Here is a 19,739-nt window from a genome sequence, read left to right as displayed (position 1 = left end):
ACGCCATGCGGCCTGTGTGTTAGTCTGCCCTCCCTGCCAGAATGTACCCATGCCGGAGCTCTGGTCACGGGAACCCTGTGAGCCAGTGCCCGGGGCCCTCTTTCACAGATAAGGAGGGAACGGGCTAAATAGATTAGGGACAGCTCGTTAGGGCAGTCAGGACTTAAATTCAGAACCATTGGCTTTAAGGTCCAAACCCACTGTGTTCTACACAAAGAAAGAACAGGAGAGGATGGAGGGGTCAAATGTGGGCAGGGAGGAGAGGAATGTGGCTCAGGCAAGTAGGGAAGGAAGGAGAGTGATTCAGAACTCCTCAACCTGGTTCACAATACATGGCACTCATATCTTTCTCTTGATAAGTAACAAACTCGCTATAAAACAAGCCCTCAAGAAGGCAGCCCACCTGCAAGGTGACTTTCAGAAATTATGTGGCCGACCGGCCAGGGGCTTACCTGAGGCTTGGTGAGCTGGCTGCACGCCCCTGCCAGCATTGGTGGTGATTCGGTAAATCTGGGAGTCTGCTTTCCTTCAGATGTTTACCTAAAGCCTCCATCTGCCTGTGAATACAGATGGATGAGAAGTTCGGCATTATCTGAGACACATAATTTTGCATTTGGCTATATACCAGATTGTACTGTTGTATAAGCAGACACTTTAGCCTGGTTTAAATTTAAGCTTAAGTGTGTGTGTGTGTGTGTGTGTGTGTGTGTGTGTGTGTGTGTGTGTGAAGCATTACCCTTTTCATTTGGCTGTCTTTCAAAGTACATATTTGCAAAGTTGCTTAAACATATAAGGGCTTATTTTTCTTATATAGCAAGAATACACAGTGGGCATTTACAGCTACTGGGTCTGTAGTTTGAGGATATCAGGGCTGAGGTCTCTGGTAGTCTCTTGCCTTGGTCTTTGTGGTCCCAAGATAGCTGCTAACCGTCATGTCAGATCCAGGCAGAAAAGTGGATGAAGAGAAAAAGATAACAAAACGGCACACTTCCCCCCCAATGAGGTTCCTTTAAAGAACTGTACCAGATACCCCACATTATATTTCATTGACTGCTTCTCTCTAATGGAAGCTGGGGAAAAAGGCTTTTAGAGGTGCCTGTTTCTGCCACCAACAATAGAGGGGTTCTCTTGGTAAAGAAAAAACGGAGGATAGATGTTGGAAGGCAACTGGCCATCTCTACCACAGCCATATGTAACATCCTCACCGACCAGGTCTGTTTCCGAATTTCGTCTCACTGATCTCTGTGCATTCTGGCACCAGTACCACAGTTTCAATGACAGTAACATTATAATCCGTGTGAAAATCTGAAGTCTAGTTTTTACTTTTTATACAGTTGGCATATGTTTGTTTAAATGTTTAGTTTTTTAACTAAACTATCTTTTTACTTTTGTATTATATTGACCTAAAATAAATCCTACATGTTGAGAGACCTGTTATCATAATTAAAACCATTGCTAGAGTGCATTCTCGTAAGAAATGCCAACTGCTGAGCTTCCTGGAGTCATTTCTAGACTTGACTTTTGGTAAGACATTTTTATACAAAATCTCTGCTTTTGAAATTGCTATTTTGGCAGATTCCCGAGCACAACAGATTTTATTTGTTCCACTCCTTTAACTTAATTTTAAATTCCTGAGTCTTAACTTTGATGTGTCTGTGTGCACACGAGCTCTCAGGACAATATGTACATTTTAAACCAAAAAACACAGATCTTTCCTAGATGGTGACATCATGCCAGAGTTGCCAGAAAATTCACTGGCAGTGCACAAGCATATTGAAGTCTCCAATTCAGCTCCCGGCCACGTCTGCATAACAGAAAACAAAGGAGCTCTTCTGATGACTTAAACCTGAGTGTGTCTAATCCATTCATAGAGAGTTTGGCCTGGCCTTAAGCCACTTCTGCCATGATTCACAGCTGCTTATCCCCGTGCTGCTTCTGTGATGTAGTTGCGGGCATTAGAGATTCTACTTTAAATGCCCACATAGAAACCAGACTTACTATACATCTCTAGCTGCTACGTAACTTTTGAAGAATTCATTTTGGCCAGTATAAAATATGGAATTAGCCATATAGTAACAAATAAGTGCTTCCAGAATTTTCTGAAAGGAAAAGAAAATCATACCATGTAGACCTTAGGGTGAGGAAATTTTTTGTTTCCATCCTGGTGTACTAAATATACATTTAAAAAAATAGACATAAATGTTTTCAATTCAGTTTTTCTTTTTTTATAGAAAAAGAAGCCAACGTATTCTCAACCTACATTTTAAATTTAGAACATAAAATATATTTCAGTTATGTATTACATCCAGCTAAGTGTGGAAGGCAGAGAAGAGGAGAACCTGAGAAAGGAATGTAACCACGCTGTTTATAAAGCTTGAGAGGCCAAGATGGAATACATTAATTAACCCCGTTTCTGTAATCTTTGTATCTAAAAAGGAGGAAACATTTTATTTGAGCTGTTTCCACCTGAGCTAAAATTTGAGGGCATAGGTATTCTTGAAATCCACCTTTCAGTTTTTGTTTTTTTTTTTTCCTGTAGGAAGAAGCTCTTAATGTTTTGCAAAACAGGAGGGCCACATATTATTACAAAATAAAATCTTTTCATTCAGCAATATCATTGCTGTCCCTTTAGACTTTCTGCTAAAGACCTTTTATCCAAGTGCCTTTGCCCAACAAGATACACAGTAAGCTTTTGGTGTTTGCCCGGTGGAGCAGATGTAACAAAGCCCAGACACAAGTTGCCTTTCTCCTAACTGGTGTGGCCATAGAAAGCTGGCTGAATTCTGCACTGTTTTTGCTCCGTTGCTGTAGCCCAGATTTCTGACGACCTTGAGGGACCCCCATCTGGTAAATGCATCCTGGTGTGGATTGCTCGTTTCAAACATGACCTTATATGGCTCCGTACATCTCCCCACACCCGAGATGCTAGAGTGATATTACTATGTGGAAGAATTAGAATTCTAAAACGGTGGTTGATAGACTGAAGCTCATGCCCAGCATTTTTCTTGCGACCTCTTTTCTCACATCTTGCAGGTAAGGTAGACCTTTCTTTAAGGAAGGTGGTGACCATAGTCTTTATGCTTGTAAACTAAGGCGTGCTGCCGGTAGAGGAAGCCATCGGTTGTGACACGTTCTCCAGAAGGACGCAGGGCGTCCTGCTTTCCTGAGCTGAGAGTTGGAACTTGACATATGACCTGAGCAGCTGAGCGCTGGCAGAGGCTCTCTGAGGGTGTGTGTGTACTCGCATGGCTGCAGTTTCCTCAGTTTGCTCCATGGTCCCTGGGTTTGGCTCAGCTGAACGAGGATGCTAGAACCAGGCATTGCCATTTTGTACTGTCTGGAGAAGAACTGCCCTTCAAGATACTGAACTTAGAGGGAACGTTGATAGCTTCTATAATGCATGGCGTTACAGAAGCTTTTTAGCTGATCACGACTCTGTACAGAACTAGTTGCATTTGCTCTTCTTGGATGTTAAAGGAATTCTTTAGCTATCAATCTTTCATAAGCTGTTGAGCAGACTGGGGGGAAAAAACTCTAAAATTTAACTAGGGTGACTATCTTCCTGTCTTTCAAAATTCAAAACAGTTGAATGTCTTCAGGATGCAACAGACATTAACAGAAAAGAATGTTGTCAAATAGTGAACAACAAATAAGAAATAGCATGAAGGGAATAATAACTATTTTAGAAAAAAGAAAACTAAACCACAACATACTGAGTCTTTCCCAGATTTCCCAGTAAACCGTTTCTCTTGTAGAGGTCTTAGTACCCCAAATCTGCATGCTGAAGTTGTTTGTTTTCTTTTCCCCATACACCTGTCCACACACACGGTGTTCTAGGACCTTCATAACAGCATTGTGGGATAGAAAAACCATTATCCCGTTTGGCACATGGCAAATAAAGACCTGCCCAAGATTAAATGACTTGCTAGGGTCGCTTGAGGAAATTTCGAAGGCAGAGCCCAGACTAGAACTTGGGTCTTCTGATGTTGTCCTCTGAGCAACGCCCCTGTAGGTATGTACGTGGGGCTGGGGGTAGAGCATGAACAAGGCCTGTCCAGGAGACAGAAGGGAACAAGTTAACAAAGTAACTGCCCCTGGGATACGTTCTTAGAAGAAAACCAGGACTATGATAGGCGAGCGACGCGAGAAGGGAGATCAGAGAGGACCCCGGGGACGGGTATTTCTTCTGCAACTTGAGCGACATGGATGGTCCAATCAGGCCAGGGTCCAGAGGGAAATTGTCTAACCACGGGCACAGCAGTGCAAAGGTCCTGAGGAAGGAAAGAGGCCGGTGTTTTGGAGCTTTTGGAGTGTAACGAGCAAGAGAAAGAGCAGACGAAGATGGAGTTGGAGAGGAGGGCGGGCACTGGAACTGGCTGGGTCTTGTTTGTGGCCGTGGAACGGGTTTCTGGTTTTACTCTGAGGGCAGTGAAATCCCAGTGAAGGGTTTTAAGTGTAGGGAGTGGGACCACGGAGAGGAGTGATCTGATTTATGTGTTTAGAAGATCCTTTTGGCTACAGTACAGAGAATGGATTAGAGGGAGCTAGTGAGGAGGTGATTTCATATGCAGGCAGGAATCGATGCTGGCTTGGATTAGAGTGGTTCCTGTGGAGTGGAAAGGTGTGGGTGGATTTGAAATCCGTTTTAGATATAGAACCACCAGGTTCTACTATTGTCCAGAGATTGGAGAGGCAGCTTCGCATTGTGGTTAAAAGTGTAGGCTCTGAAATTGGGCCATAGTTGAAAATCCTGGCTTCTCCACGTCCTGGCTATTTATCCTCTGTGAGTCAATTTCCTAATCTGAAAAATGAGAGTAAGCCTCATAGGTTTACTGAATGGAATAAATAAGATAATGCAAATAGTGCTAGTGCTCAATGTAGGCCATGAGAAAGTGACAGGCACGCGTCCGGTGACTGACAGCTGAAGATTTTTGTTGATTTTGACCAGAACAGCCACAGTGGAGGAAGCAGTGGAGCTGAACTGAAGGCCGCCCTGGGCAGAAGAGGTCCCCCCTCTGTTCAGTCCCTTGAGCGGGGAGCAGTTAGATGTACAAACATGAATGTAGTGAGGGAAACATGTTCCCGGCCTCCCAAGAATGGGCCAGTGATAAATGACGGCTAGATCTCTGTTCCCTCATTTAGAGAAGGAGGCATTTGGACTCCATCACCATTAAAGACCTATCAGTTTTAGGATTTTGCTTTCTAGCCTTCTTCAGGGATTATGGGTGAATTAATTAAACTGTCGTGGAGAAGCCTCCCAAAAGTAAATTCCTTTATTTAAATGTCTTTTTTTCCCTATAGAAAAGCATGTTAACCTCTGTTAGAAATCGGTTACTTTCTAACAATTTACAGACCCAGTTTAGAATAGGACTCATTTCACAGTATATTGTGAAATGAAAGAAACAGATAAGACGGTGCCTTATATACTGAGACTTCTTGTTAAAAAGCAAGCCAGAAAAGCTGTGTTTATTGAAAGGTCTGGCAGGACTCACTGTTCACAGAATGTCATTACCAGGTAGGTGGTGGATTACTGGGGAGCTTTGTTTTCTTCTTTAGACATTTCTGACTTTCTGATTTTTTTATTTAATGAGTGTTTACTTGTATAAACAGAGAATGGAAAACCTTTTCTTTTTCTTCTTTGAGACCAGCCCTTGTGTTATTTGAGGACTGCTTGCTCTCAGTTCCTATTGTCTTACTGACCCAGTCACGCCATCCTTGTGTTTTGACCTACTTACTGTTTCCTGCTTACAGTCTAATAATTATTCGCTGTATCAGTCTTCCTTCTAGAACAATGAGAATGTAAGGTCACCTGGGCAAAGAAACCTTCCTTCCTGCTCCTTCACAAACTCTTCAGGTGCTGTGAAGGTGTGGAGGAAATTCATCTCGGCTGAGTCAGCCTCCCACTCATGGTCTTACTCCAGAACCTTCTCCGGGTTTGGTTATGAGCATGTCATCAAAGAGAATCAATGGCTTTGTTGAAATCAAGTTGCTAACACACAGTAGAAGGACCTTAGCTTATGCAAGTCGATCAGGAACATTTTGTTTTAGTGAGCTCATTTTTATATTAGTGTCCTTAGGTGATGATTCTTCTTTGTAAGACGTTAGCAAGAAACAAAATCCTGACATTTCTAAATCAATACACTCTTCACATCCTATTCCTCACACTGACATATGACACAAAGTTTAAGAAGTTAAAGGTAGACCACAAGGGAAATAGTCTCCACGCAGAGAGATTTCACCCAAAAAAAGTTTCCTAAAATAATTAGTAATTCTCAGAGAGCCCAAACTGTGTCCCCGGTCACGGGAAAAACAGGTGAGTCAGTAAGTAATCAGTGACAGCATATGAGACAAGAGTAACTGATGGACGAATTTCTTAGGCTGAACTGGCTTTCTCTTCCTGTAATGGTTGGAAGATTGACTAATCTCTTCCTTAGCACAGGGATTGGCCCAGCCTCTGAGTGCAAGACCAGAAGGGGCTGGTTCTCCAGGTAAAGAATCCCTTAAAAAGGGTGGGCGGGCTCAGGACTTCAAACATGGTTTGCTGTTCATTTCTGTTCCAGCTTTAGGACAGTTAAATGAGAGATAATAATGAGAAATTTTAGTCACGGACTAAAACTGTTGTGGGAAATAGAGAGTATTTTTTCTGTATATTCCACGAGACAGTACTGCCCAGAGGGTTATGAGTACATCTCCGGAGCAAGACTCTGGGTTCCAGTTCCAACTAAAGCACTTTCTAGCCCCGTAGCCTTGGGCAATTTCTTAATCTCCTTGTGCCTCAGTTTACTGTTTTGTAAAAGAGGAATAAAGGTGGTACCTCCCTCATTGATCTGTTGAGGGGATTGAGTACTTAGAACTCTTTATTGAGGGATTCTACGTTAATAACGATATTATTAGATTAATCAAGAACATTACATGGAGGCACTCAGGCATTAATCCTAAAATATTGAATTTATGTTGAGATTTTGGGGAGAAATAGGAGAAGGTTGAAAATTAAGACAATAAGCCAAACGTCTGGGCAAGATCTTTTCTATTTTAATTAAAGTTTATTGGGGTGACAATTGTTAGTAAAGTTACATAGATTTCAGGTGTACAATTCTGTATCACATCATCTATAAATCCCATTGTGTGTTCACCACCCAGAGTCAGTTCTCCTTCCATCACCATATATTTGATTCCCTTTACCCTCATCTCCCACCCCCCACCCCCCTTACCCTCTGGTAACCACTAAACTATTGTCTGTGCCTATGAGTTTTTGTTTCTCATTTGTTTGTCTTGTTCTCTTGTTGTTTTTGGTTTACATACCACATATCAATGAAATCATGTTTCTCTGCTTTTTCTGTCTGACTTATTTCGCTTAGCATCATACTGTCAAGATCCATCCATGTTGTCACAAATGTTCCTATATCATCTTTTCTTACCGCCGAATAGTATTCCATTGTGTATATATACCACAACTTCTTTATCCATTCATCTATCGAAGGACGTTTTGGTTGTTTCTGTGTCTTGGCCACCGTAAATAAAGCTGCAATGAACACTGGAGCACATGTGTATTTATGGATAAATGTTTTCAGATTTTTTGGGTAGATACCCAGGAGAGGGATTGCTGGGTCATACGGTAATCCTATTCGTAATTTTTTGAGAAACCTCCACACTGCCTTCCATAACGGCTGCACCAGTCTGCATTCCCACCAACAGTGTATGAGGGTTCCTTTTTCTCCACAGCCTCTCCAACACTTGTTACTATTTGTCTTGCTGATGATAGCCATTATAACTGGGGTGAGGTGATATCTCATTGTGGTTTTTATTTGTGTTTCTCTGATGATTAGTGATGTTGAACATTTTTTCATATGTCTATTTGCCATTTGTATGTCCTCTTTAGAGAAATGTCTCTTCAGGCCCTCTGCTCATTTTTCAATTGGGTTGTTTGTTTTTTTTGTTGTTGAGTTGCATGAGTTCCTTTTATAGTTTGGATATTAGCCCCTTATCGGAGGCACTGTTTGCAAAAATCTTCTCCCATTCCATTGATTGCCTCTTTATTTTGTTGATGGTTTCTTTTGCTGTGCAGAAGCTTTTAAGTTTGATACAGTCCCATTCATTTATTTTAGCTTTTACTTCCCTTGCCTATGGAGTCAAATTCATAAAATGCTCTTTGAACCCAAGGTCCATAAGTTTAGTACCTATGTTTTCTTCTATGCAGTTTATTGTTTCAAGTCTTATGCTTAAGTCTTTGATCCATTTTGAATTAATTTTGGTACATGGTGACAGATAGCAGTCCAGTTTCATTCTTTTGCACGTGGCTTTCTAATTCTGCCAGCACCATTTATTGAAGAGGCTGTCTTTTCTCCATTGTATGTTTTTTGCTTCCTTGTCAAAAATTATCTGTCCTTATTTATGTGGTTTTATTTCTGGGTTCTCAATTCTATTCCATTGGTCTACATGTCTGTTTTCCTGCCAATACCATGCTGTTTTGATTTTTGTTGCCCTGTAGTACAAGCTAAAGTCAGGGAGTGTGATACCTCCAGCACTGTTCTTTTTCCTTAAGATTGCTTTGGCTATTCGGGGTCTTTTGTGGTTCCAAACAAATCTAATGATTTTTCGTTCTATTTGTTTAAAAAATGCCTTTGGGATTTTGATGGGGATTGCATTAAATCTGTATATTGCTTTGGGTAATATAGCCATTTTAACTATGTTGATTCTTCCAATCCATGAGCATGGAATGTCTTTCCATTTCTTTGTGTGTTCTTCAGTTTCTTTTAAAAATGTCTTATAGTTTTCAGCATATAGGTCTTTCACATCCTTGGTTAAGTTTATTCCTAGGTATTTTACTCTTTTTGTTGCAATTGCAAAAGGAATTGTGTTTTTTTTTTAATTTCTTTTTCTGAGATTTCATTGTTAGTATATAGGAACGCCATGGACTTTTGTACGTTGATTTTGTAGCCAGCAACTTTACTGTATTCATTGATTGTTTCTAATACCTTTTTGGTGGAATCTTTAGGGTTTTCTATATATATCATTATGTGATCTACAAAGAGTGACAATTTAACTTCTTCATTCCCAATTTGGATGTCTTTTATTTCTTTCTCTTGCCTGATTGCTCTGGCGAGGACTTCCAACACTATGTTGAAAAGCAGAGGTGACAGGGGACAGCCCTGTCGTGTTCCTGAATGTAGAGCAAAAGGCTTCAGTTTTTCACCGTTAATTATGAGATTAGCTGAGGGTTTGTCATATATGGCCTTTATTATGTTAAGGTATTTTCCTTCTATACCTATTTTATTAAGTGTTTTAATCATAAATGGATGTTATATCTTGTCAAATGCTTTTTCTGCATCAATTGATATAATCATATGATTTTTGTCCTTTATTTTGTTTAGGTGACATATCACATTGATGGATTTGCATATGTTGAACCATCCTTGTGTCCCTGGGATGAACCCCACTTGGTCGTGATGAATAATCTTTTTAATATATTGTTGCATTCGATTTGCTAGAATTTTGTTCAGGATTTTTGCATCTGTATGCATCAGAGATATTGGTCTGTATTTCTCTTTTTTTGTGTTGTCCTTACCAGGTTTTGGTATCAGGGTAATGTTGGCCTCATAAAATGAGTTAGGGAGTATTGTCTCTTCTTCAGTTTTTTGGAAGAGTTTGAACAGGATTGGTATTAGATCCTCTTTGAAGGTTTGGTAGAATTCACTAGTGAAGCCATCTGGTCCCAGACTTTTGCTTTTGGGAAGGTTTTGGATGACTGATTCAATGTCGTTACTGGTGATCGGTCTGTTTAGATTTTCCAGTTCTTCATGGTTCAGCCTAGGAAGGCTATATGTTTCTAAGAACTTGTCCATTTCTTCTAGGTTATTGAATTTGGTGGCATATAGTCCTTCATAGTATTCTTGGATGATCCTTTGTATTTCTGTGGTGTCCATGATAACTTCCCCTTTTTCATTTCTGATTTTGTTAATTAGTGTCTTCTCTCTTTTTATCTTAGTGAGTCTAGCCAAGGGTTTGTCAATTTTGTTAATCTTTTCAAAGACCCAGCTCTTTGTCACATTAATTTTTTCTATAGTTTTTTTTGTTCTCTATTTCATTTAGTTCTGCTCTGACTTTTATTATATCCTTTCTTCTGCTGATCTTGAGTTTCGTTTGTTCTTCTTTTTCTAGTTCTTTAAGGTGTAACATGAGGTTATTAAGATCTTTTAAAAAAAAAAAAAGTGCTTACCACTGAGGAGAAGGAGGAGTGCGGCTTGAGGGTGGAGATGATGGGGAAGAAACCACAACGGGGTGTACTGGGCAGTCATGACCTGGACTGTGCTAAAGCACTGTGCATGCGTCACCTCGTTCAGCCTCAAATCCCTTAGGTAGTTACTACTACGTGTTTCCCTGAAAATAAGACCTATCCAGACCATCAGATCTAATGCATCTTTTGGAGCAAAAATTAATATAAGACCCAGTCTTATATTATATTATATTATATTACATTACATTATATTATATTATGTTATACCCAGTATTACATTATGTTACATTACATTACACCCGGTCTTATATTATATTAAAATAAGACCGGGTCTTATATTAAGTTTTGCTCCAAAGACACATTAGAGCTGATGGTCCGGCGAGGTCCTATTTTCGGGAAAACACGGTCTTAATAGCCTGTTACCCATGGGGATACAGAGATGTGGAAAAGTTATGGGACTCGTCCAGGGTCCAGGGGCCCTGAGCGGGGTGCAGGGGCCTCCCTGAGCTGAAGCCCCAGCCGTTGCAAGATCGCATGTGGCTTCCTCTTTTCCCACCCAGCCCCTGACCAAGGCCTTAGCTCTCCGCAGCTTTTCTCCTTTCTTGAAAAATTTCCACCTCCCAATTTGGTCATAAAAGTGAAGGTCAGTTATTTCCTTAACATTGGCCACATAAAATTATCTAGTGGATTCTTTTCATAAAAACAAAACAGAAACACGTAAAATCAGCACACCCTGTGTAGTGAATGTACTGGGAAAACGCCAGGATTTGGAGTCAGGCGAGCAGGGCACAGGTGCAAGAAAAGACCTGTTCCTGCGCTGAGTTCCTTTCCCAGACAGGGGCTCCTGAGCTCTCACAGCAGCAAGGGAGGGGGCTTCTAATCCCCATCTTGACACAAGAAAACTGCGTTTCTGAGGTTAGTTTGATCAGTCTGACAGCTACTAGGTGTTTCTCCAGGGATTCAAGCTCAGGCCTGGGGCATCCTGAAGTCCACACACACACTTTCCTTTCTCCATTCCAAGTCCCCCCCTCCCAGGCAACCTGTGGTAATTACTGGAAAGAATTGCAGATATGCAGGGAGGGAGCAGGAATGGGAGGGGACTGGAGGCGGTGGGGAGCGGGGAGGCAGACTGAAGCCCCCAAACCTGCAAATATGGACAGTAGGTTCCTTGTTCTTGGTTCCTAAGCTAAACCTTACTTAGTCCTTTTCTCCCAGTCTCCTTCCTCCTATTCTTGATTTTCTATTCCCTTCCTTCCCTGGGAAAGGAAGCTTGTACTTCATTAACAGCCCTGGATTTTGAAATTGCTGACTTAAGGAGAGTTCGTTGAGGAGCTGCTAATGGCTGTGGCCATTTAGCCTTTACTGCAGTTAGAACCACTTAGCTGGATGTACCTTTGTGAACCTACTGTTTCCTTTAAGGCTGTAAATAGCACCTGGAAGGGCTGGGGGGAAATGGTGGTTTGGGGAGAAGGCTTCCTGCAATATCCCTGTTGAGTTTTTATGGAATTATCCAAAGAGACCTATTTCCGCTGAGCTTTAGCAATCCAATTTTGCTATCATTTCCTCAGTTCTGCCGTCGTCACTAGGAACTTGTCCCTATGTGGTGATAAACTACATAGCACGGCAGGCTTCCTTCTCTGCTTGGGCAGGTGGGAGGGGAAATGCCCCTTCTCCCATGGGTGGGAAATTATGTGGTATAATTATAAGACTACTTCCTGGCAGCAAAACACCTGCCTGTTTCCTGCCCACGAGCATTTAAGAGGGAAAGAGCCAGGGTAGGGTGTTTACAGAAGGTGGCTGTTTTACTAGTCTCCTAGGAACCATGGGGCCAGCATGACTGCCAGCCTTAGCCCAGCCAACTCTAGTCAGACTTGGGTCAGGCCCAGGAACTGTTTCCCATCCTGTGAAACCTGGTCAACTGGAGTTTTCACAGTCCTGGGTTGCAGGTAGCAAGGAACGGAGGCGGTGTCCCAACGCTCAGGTGCCTGCCCTGGCTCACCTCTACCCGCCGCAGCTCCTGGCCCCTGAGGCTGTGCTGCTGGCTGACCGCATACCCAGCTAGGAGGTGCCATGGGTGTCCTAGGAAAACAGCCACAGTTGGGAACTGTGGTCTCTAGCCTGCAGGCTTTAGAGCCCAGGAATAACTTGCTGACTTCTGACCACAGCTGGGAAGAGGCTCACAGCCCCTCTCAGGATTCGACAAAAGCTCCTTCACACCAATGGGCTCATACCTTCATAACTTCTGACTTGGGGAAAGGAATCTTCAGTCAAAGGGGTTTTAGTTTGACTTGGGACATGGTGGTATTGGAGGGCTGCTGCTTTTCCCTGATGTTAAAGACTGACCCATAGACAGAAAAGAGGCCCCCTTACAGATGCTGGGGTGGAAGGAGGATAAAAGTGAGGTGACTGGGCTGTCCGATTCTACCCCCTTCCTTTAAAGTGAACTGTCATGCCTGGCTGGTGAAGCTCAGACATGGGACCCGGAGCCAGTTCTCATGGGACTTCTCACAGTGTGCCTGCCACCTGTCCCATCCGGGTGCCCTGTGACCTTCCTGCTCTGGGCAGGCAGCCATGGCCTCCTAGCTCCACTCAGACTCTCCAGGCACCATGCTGGAGTCAGGAGTGGTGGGGTCCATGCTGTGGGGACAGAGCCCCAGAGAGCAGTGTCCGGGCTCTTGGCCTCACGTGGAGGGGTGCTGACTCGGGTAGTAGATGGCCGTCGGCTGTGCCTAGTTGACCGTCAGCTGTAGCTGGTTAGCCAATTGGCCACTGATATAACTGCTGTGGCTGCGCTGGAGAGGGGAGTCGGTCGGTTGGCAGAAAAGCGGACAGAAAGTCGCACGTGGTGTGAATCCAGCCTCCAGTGAGACTATAGTGGTATGACTCCCCTACCTATGGCTCCATGGGTGTTCCTTTTTGGCCTAGCTACATCCTGCATTCTTATGTGGGGAGCAGGAGCTGAGACCTCGCAGGCCGCCCTGCACGACACACGCGTTCTCAGGAAGGTCGGGAAGCATGGATGCAGAGGAGGCCCTGGGAACCGGTGACGACAGTACAGGGAGCAGGCTTTTGCCTTTTTACATAAGTGTGAAGATGATTGTTAAATGGCACATTATGAATGACATGGCAGCTCCAGAAGACTTTGTAAACCGCTTTAGAAATGTGAGGTCTTCATTTTACCACTGTGGGATCAGGGGGATCTATTAACTGATGCTAATTAGAGATTCCATAGACCAATAAAGGGGGAAAAGAAAAAGCCAAAATTTACTTAGGGTAAGATACCTTCCAATTTTAGCCATTTATGTAAGCTGCCTCTTATTTATGCCTGATTACCATGAATTAGAACAATGATGAGACAGACAGATTGATTTGGGATTGATTAATCTTCTAAGTTTATTTTATCACCTCACCTACTTCTAAACATGTGCTGAGGCTTTGGGGTTATATTTGTGTTGCTTTGTGCATCAGGAGTCAGTTTTCCCACACTTTCTGATAACTGGCAGGAACTTTGGCCTTGAGTCTGAGTGGAAGGAACCCTACTCCGTTTGCATCAGGATGCAGGAAGCCGAGACCTGACAAGGGACTCAGAGCCATCAGCCTGACTGGGATTCCCTTGACCTGGGTTCTGACTCAGCAAAGATGTTGTCTGGACCTGGTCATAGGGATGGAGAAGAAAGGATAGATTCAAGGCGTATTTACGAGGTGATTTGTTAATGTGGGTGTGAGGGAAATGGAAGCATCAGAGACAAGGGAACTCTCTGGGGTGTCTTGTTATAAGGGCGCTAATCACCTGCCAAAGACCCCACCTCCAACTACCATCACATTGGGGATTAGGTTACAACCTATGAATTTTGGGGGGACACAAACATTCAATCGATAACAGTGGGATTCACTGGGCTTTCCCCATCTGACTTCAGACATAGATCTAATCAGGATCTGGAGGTAGAATCATGATGGCTATTTCTTTTAGTTTCAGGTAGGCCATTTGCATCTCCAAGGATCTCTCAACGACACCCATTTCTCTAGGCCTTTGTCCAAACCAGAGTATTCCCTTTGTAAATATGCTAAGCAGAAATGAAGACAATGTAAGATACTTAGTACCTATGTTTTAGGACTTTACATTATTTTCTATTCTAGTTGGTAACCAACATCTCTCAAACTTAGGTGTAGTTAACACAGAATACCGTGAAATATCACCATCCTACATACTTCCATTTTCTTACTTCTGGATTCTTTCAAGGGCGAAAACCTTGTTGTTTTCACTCATCTTTGGGCCCAGCATTCTGTCTGGCCTGTGACCGGCACCCAGTGGGATTTGGTGGAACTGAACTGATTTTCTCAATATTTCAACCTGAATATTCCTTTTGCCTCTTACAGAATGAAGATATTCCGATGTTGTCTTAAATACCCTCTTCAGCAGAAAGTTTTCGTCCTGTTTTTAACCCTGTGGCTGCTCTCCTTGTTGAAGCTTCTAAATGTGGGAAGACTCCTCTTCCCGCAAAGAGACATTTACTTGGTTGAGTACTCCCTAAGCACCTCCCCTTTTGTAAGGAACAGATACACCCGAGTTAAGGATGAAGTCAGGTATGAAGTTAACTGTTCGGGTGTCTATGAACAGGAGCCTTTGGAAATTGGCAAGACTCTGGAAATCAGAAGAAGGGACATCATTGACTTGGACGATGATGATGTGGTGGCAATGACCACCGACTGTGACACTTATCAGACCCTAAGAAGGTACCATCAAAAGCTTGTTTCAAGAGAGGAGCAAAGCTTCCCAATAGCCTATTCGTTGGTTGTTCACAAAGATGCAATTATGGTTGAAAGGCTGCTCCATGCTATATACAACCCGCAGAATATTTACTGCATCCATTATGACCAGAAGTCACATGACACCTTCAAAGTTGCCATGAACAATTTAGCTAAGTGCTTCTCCAATATTTTTATTGCTTCCAAATTAGAGACTGTACAATATGCACACATTTCCAGGCTCCAAGCTGATTTAAATTGCTTGTCAGACCTTCTCAAGTCTTCAGTTCAGTGGAAATATGTTATCAACTTGTGTGGGCAAGACTTTCCTTTGAAGTCGAACTTTGAATTAGTATCAGAGCTGAAGAAACTCAATGGGGCAAATATGTTAGAGACGGTGAAACCCCCGAACAGTAAAATGGAAAGATTCACTTATCACCATGAACTCAGACAGGTGCCTTATGAATATGTGAAGCTACCAGTAAGGACAAACGTTATCAAAGAAGCTCCCCCTCATAACATTGAGATATTTGTTGGCAGTGCTTACTTTGTTTTAAGTCGAGCATTTGTTAAATATGTTTTCAACAACTCCCTTGTTAAAGACTTTTTTGCCTGGTCTGAAGATACATACTCGCCTGATGAGCATTTTTGGGCAACCTTAATTCGAGTACCAGGAATACCTGGGGAGATTTCTAGGTCAGCCCAGGATGTGTCTGACCTACAGAGTAAGACCCGCCTTGTCAAATGGAATTATCATGAAGGTCATTTCTATCCCAGTTGTACCGGCTCTCACCTCCGAAGTGTGTGTATCTATGGAGCAGCAGAATTAAGGTGGCTTATACAAAATGGACATTGGTTTGCTAATAAATTTGATTCTAAGGTAGACCCTGTCTTGATTAAATGCTTGGCAGAAAAGCTTGAAGAACAACAGATAGAGTGGATCACTTTATCTTCAGGAAAGTTGTTTACGGATAAAAATCCCACAATCATGTCATGATAGAATCATGATGGAAATAAGGTGTCTGATAAACGGTGTTAATATGGAGTTGTATACCATACCATGTCCAGTACCATCTGAGCTTCACCTTATCTGAAAGGTGTCTGAAATTCCACACACAAGGGAAAGTGACCTAGCCTTTGGTGACAGTTAACCTGCAGTCGGTTGGGTACTTTTGTTTGTTTTTGCCTGTAATCTCACTGAGCTAAATCAGAGATCTTAAACAATCCTTAAATATTTATTGAGCTTCTACTGTATATCAGGCACTTTTTCAGAAATGTGCATCAATTAAATCCAAGTTTTAATGAGTTATGTAGTGCCCTCAAGGGACTGTTTTACCCTACTCATATAGCAACCTTAATATCTTAAGTTCTCCATATAACAATCAGGATCCTACTGAAGAAGTTTTGGAGTGTGTGATAATCACCCATATAAACCACCCATTGCAGAATAGCATTTAAGTACAGTGATCAACACTCCACTTGTCTTTTAATTGAACTCCCTGGAATTTTTCTAACTATTTTTCTAGAATATTAGATGGAGAGACTCCACTACCTCAGAAGAGCTCAAAAGATGTTCCAAATTCCTGCTTGTCAGAGCATAATTTACCTCTTGGTGCCTCACTCATTCAGTTCAGGGTCGGGGGAAACTCTGTGGGTGGGGCATTCGTAGTGTCTGAATGTTAGGGAGGTGGTAGGGGGTGGGTAGGGGGATTGGGGCAGGCGGTGCCTGAGGAGGAGCAAACGTATTTATGTGACTTTCGCATCATGTTACACAGTGGTGTCATCATGGCCTCCTTTTTAATTCAACTGTTTCTTTAAAACACATTTACTGATTAAAAATGAGAACTGATTAGTAGTCAAATTGTTATAGTCCATAACATGGAACCTAAGTCTTTCAGTTCATAGATTATCATTATATGTAAGTTTTTTTACAATGGAATCAGTATAATTTTGTTTTCTGGAACTACCAAGCTAAGAGTCTGAATGTCCTCGAAAAGGTTATATGAACTATAACAGCTTTCTAAATTAATTATTATGGTCATTTAAAATTTTTTCTTCTCCAACAACTGTCCAAGTGGAACCCAAACTTAAAAATTATGAAAGCTCTAAGTTCATTGCAGTCTTTTTCTCAGCTTAGATCCAGAGAGAAAAAGCTCATTTTCCTAAGGACATAGCAAGAATATTCATTAAAGATATTTTGTGAAACCTACATTTTACAGAACTACCAAATACTTGTATTTTAATGTAACCATGCTATGCTGGAGGTGAACCTGGGCAGGAGCAGAGTTCTGAGAACAGGCTATAACATATTTACTATATCTCTTGGGAAGTCATGGAACTCATGTAAAAATTTCTTCGTAATCTTAGGTTTCAATGTCAGCCTCAGTAACTAAAAGACATAGTGATCAAGGCCAGTGTGAGACTGTTCGGAAGACTGAAGTATTTGAGTATTTTTTTAAAATGTCTGTGTTCTAAATGTCTGTGAAATGAACGTTGTTTGTTTTAAAGCTCATGATACTAACTGCCAAGCAGCACCACTTCCCTCCCTTTCTTCTCTTGAACTCATTTTTCTTCCTTTTCCCTACCCCCTTCCAATTACTTCATTCTTCAGAAAACAGCTATTATCAAGTCCCTGTTCTTAAAGAAATGAGTAACTGTTGGACAGAGCTGAGTTCTGTCGAGCGTCCTTACCAGTCCACTAGTGTGTGTGACCGTGACAAGCTGGCCCTTTGGTTTCTGTCAGCCTGTTCCTGGTCGTTGAAGTGAGCACTTGGTTGCCTATCCTGGCTGCCTCACAAGTTTATTGTGAGAATCAATTGAAATAGTGTGTGAAGTGGTTTGAACATGGGGATAAACTATTGACATGTCAGAGAGCAGTCTTGCTATAAGGCCCACATAGATCCAACCCCATGGTGAGACTGCACCATTTACCTTTTCTGAAAACCTTTGAAATATAAAAAGAAGCCACAACTGTAGGGGCACCTTCTGTAACCCAATCCAAGTAAGAGGAAACTCCAGTCACCACATCGGTGGCTTTTTTCTAAGCCAATAGGATTAGGAAATAGGTCCCGTGGCTTAGATCAGGAATAGGGGTGGAAATATTTTTCCTATCATCCAGGCTTAAATAAATACAGAAGGTCCTGGTGAAATCTTGGTTTTATGCCTTTGGTCCTCAGAGCAAATGTAAATGCTGAAAAATAAATGTTGACCTCCTGGTCCAGCATGTTGCTTCCTGGTGAGAAATGACTCTATCCCTTGTTTATTGGGAAAATTCCCAGTTGTGAATCAGTAATGTCGTGTTCAAATGAAACATGGAACATGAAGAGGTGGTAGTGCCTTCTTTTTCCCGTTGACAGACACACTTCTCGGGATTCAATTCCTAACCTTGCAGGGAGCTGCTCAGAACATGCTTTTGCCTCAAGAACCCTGCAGAGTCCCTGCATGCCTTCCAAACTGATCCTTCCCTAAAGCCCTTCGTGTGAGTCCCTCTAGTATGGAGAATGGTCTGCAGTCTGTGTTTTATAATTATTTGTTGCATAGTATTTATTGAATCTAGACTCTAAGTTGTTTGGTAATGAGACCAGGACCTTGGCATTTGTAAATGGTATTCGATAATATTAATAGTGAAAGCGCTACCAAAATATATATATTATGTGAACAAACTACTGTAATATAATACTGTGTTGCTGCTATTCTTAATGTTCTGGTTATTTTAAGTGAAAAAAAAAGAATATACATATATATGTATTTAAATTTGTAGAGTTAAATTTGAAGATTTCTCTTGCCTTCCAGAATGTGAATTTTTTATATTCTATGAAATGACAATCTTCTTTGAGAATGTAAAGTGAATGTACCGTATGTATACACAACTGTTTTTGGTGGTGGTGGTGGTGGTGAGAATGATGATGGAATGAGAGTTTTGATTTTTTTTTTTTTAACATTTTTATCAGCTGGTCTCTAAGTCTCGTGTGTGTGTGTGTGTGTGTGTGTGTATTTTACTATTTTCAAAATAAATTTCCCATTATGTGAGTTTTGAATAGATTGATATTGCCTTTTTGTATTTGCTGCTACTAAATGTTAACTCTCCCGTGTTGTAAAATAAAATATGTTCCAAAAACCAAACCCCTGGAATTTATGATGTTTCTTTTTTCTGGTTGTACTGGTTTCCCACAAAGACTCTTACGTTTATGACACTTGTCCAATATTTGGAAAGCACAGTTAATTTCACTTCAGAGTAAAAGAAATTCAGTGTGTGTATTATACACAAAATATAGACACATAAACATGAGTTGTTTAATTTGGCAAAGTCTCAAAGAATCTTCTAGAATGTTTCTGTCTTCATTCTCCTTCAGGTTGGTTTCTCCTCTAAGATTCATTATCTAGATAAGTATTCTTGTTTGCTTGATTACTTTATGGAAGTTAGTTTTTAATAGGGTAGGCTGAGCTCTTATCTCATGTCCATAAACCCTTGGAAAAGCCAGACTCTCTCTCTGCACCAGGACGCAGAGAGCCCTGTGGACATGAGGACCCTGGCTCCAATGGTGTCTTCAGGCGTGGATGGTGGGGGATTCCTGAGGAGCTTCCCACCTTTTCCAGCTCTACTAATCGGAGGAATATTGGGCGTTGCTGATCCTCACGCTCCCACCACCACTCTGAAAATCCCCTGATCCATTTTCTTCTCTCACCCTTTCTAAAGCCATGACAGCCACCAGCTGGGAAGGAGTATGCATGTCACACTCATAAATTACAATCCATCTCA

The 19,739-nt window shown here is 41.8% G+C and overlaps 1 protein-coding gene across 3 annotated transcripts in view; it reads left to right on the top strand.

Annotated features, from left to right (window-relative positions):
* The window catches only part of GCNT4 (glucosaminyl (N-acetyl) transferase 4), a 32,234-nt gene extending 13,132 nt beyond the window's left edge, over window positions 1–19,102 (top strand). For all 3 annotated transcript variants that reach the window (XM_033110612.1, XM_033110610.1, XM_033110611.1), the window contains one exon: window positions 14,612–19,102. In XM_033110612.1, the coding sequence (XP_032966503.1) occupies window positions 14,613–15,977 (1,365 nt within the window). In that variant the 5' untranslated portion in view covers window position 14,612 and the 3' untranslated portion in view covers window positions 15,978–19,102. The remainder of the gene's footprint in view (window positions 1–14,611) is intronic.
* Window positions 19,103–19,739: the final 637 nt, after the last annotated feature.

This window comes from Rhinolophus ferrumequinum, chromosome 7 (assembly GCF_004115265.2).
Source record: "Rhinolophus ferrumequinum isolate MPI-CBG mRhiFer1 chromosome 7, mRhiFer1_v1.p, whole genome shotgun sequence".
Classification (NCBI taxonomy): domain Eukaryota; kingdom Metazoa; phylum Chordata; class Mammalia; order Chiroptera; family Rhinolophidae; genus Rhinolophus; species Rhinolophus ferrumequinum.
The sequence above is the reverse complement of the archived record's forward strand: the minus strand, read 5'-3'. Positions and strand labels throughout refer to the sequence as shown.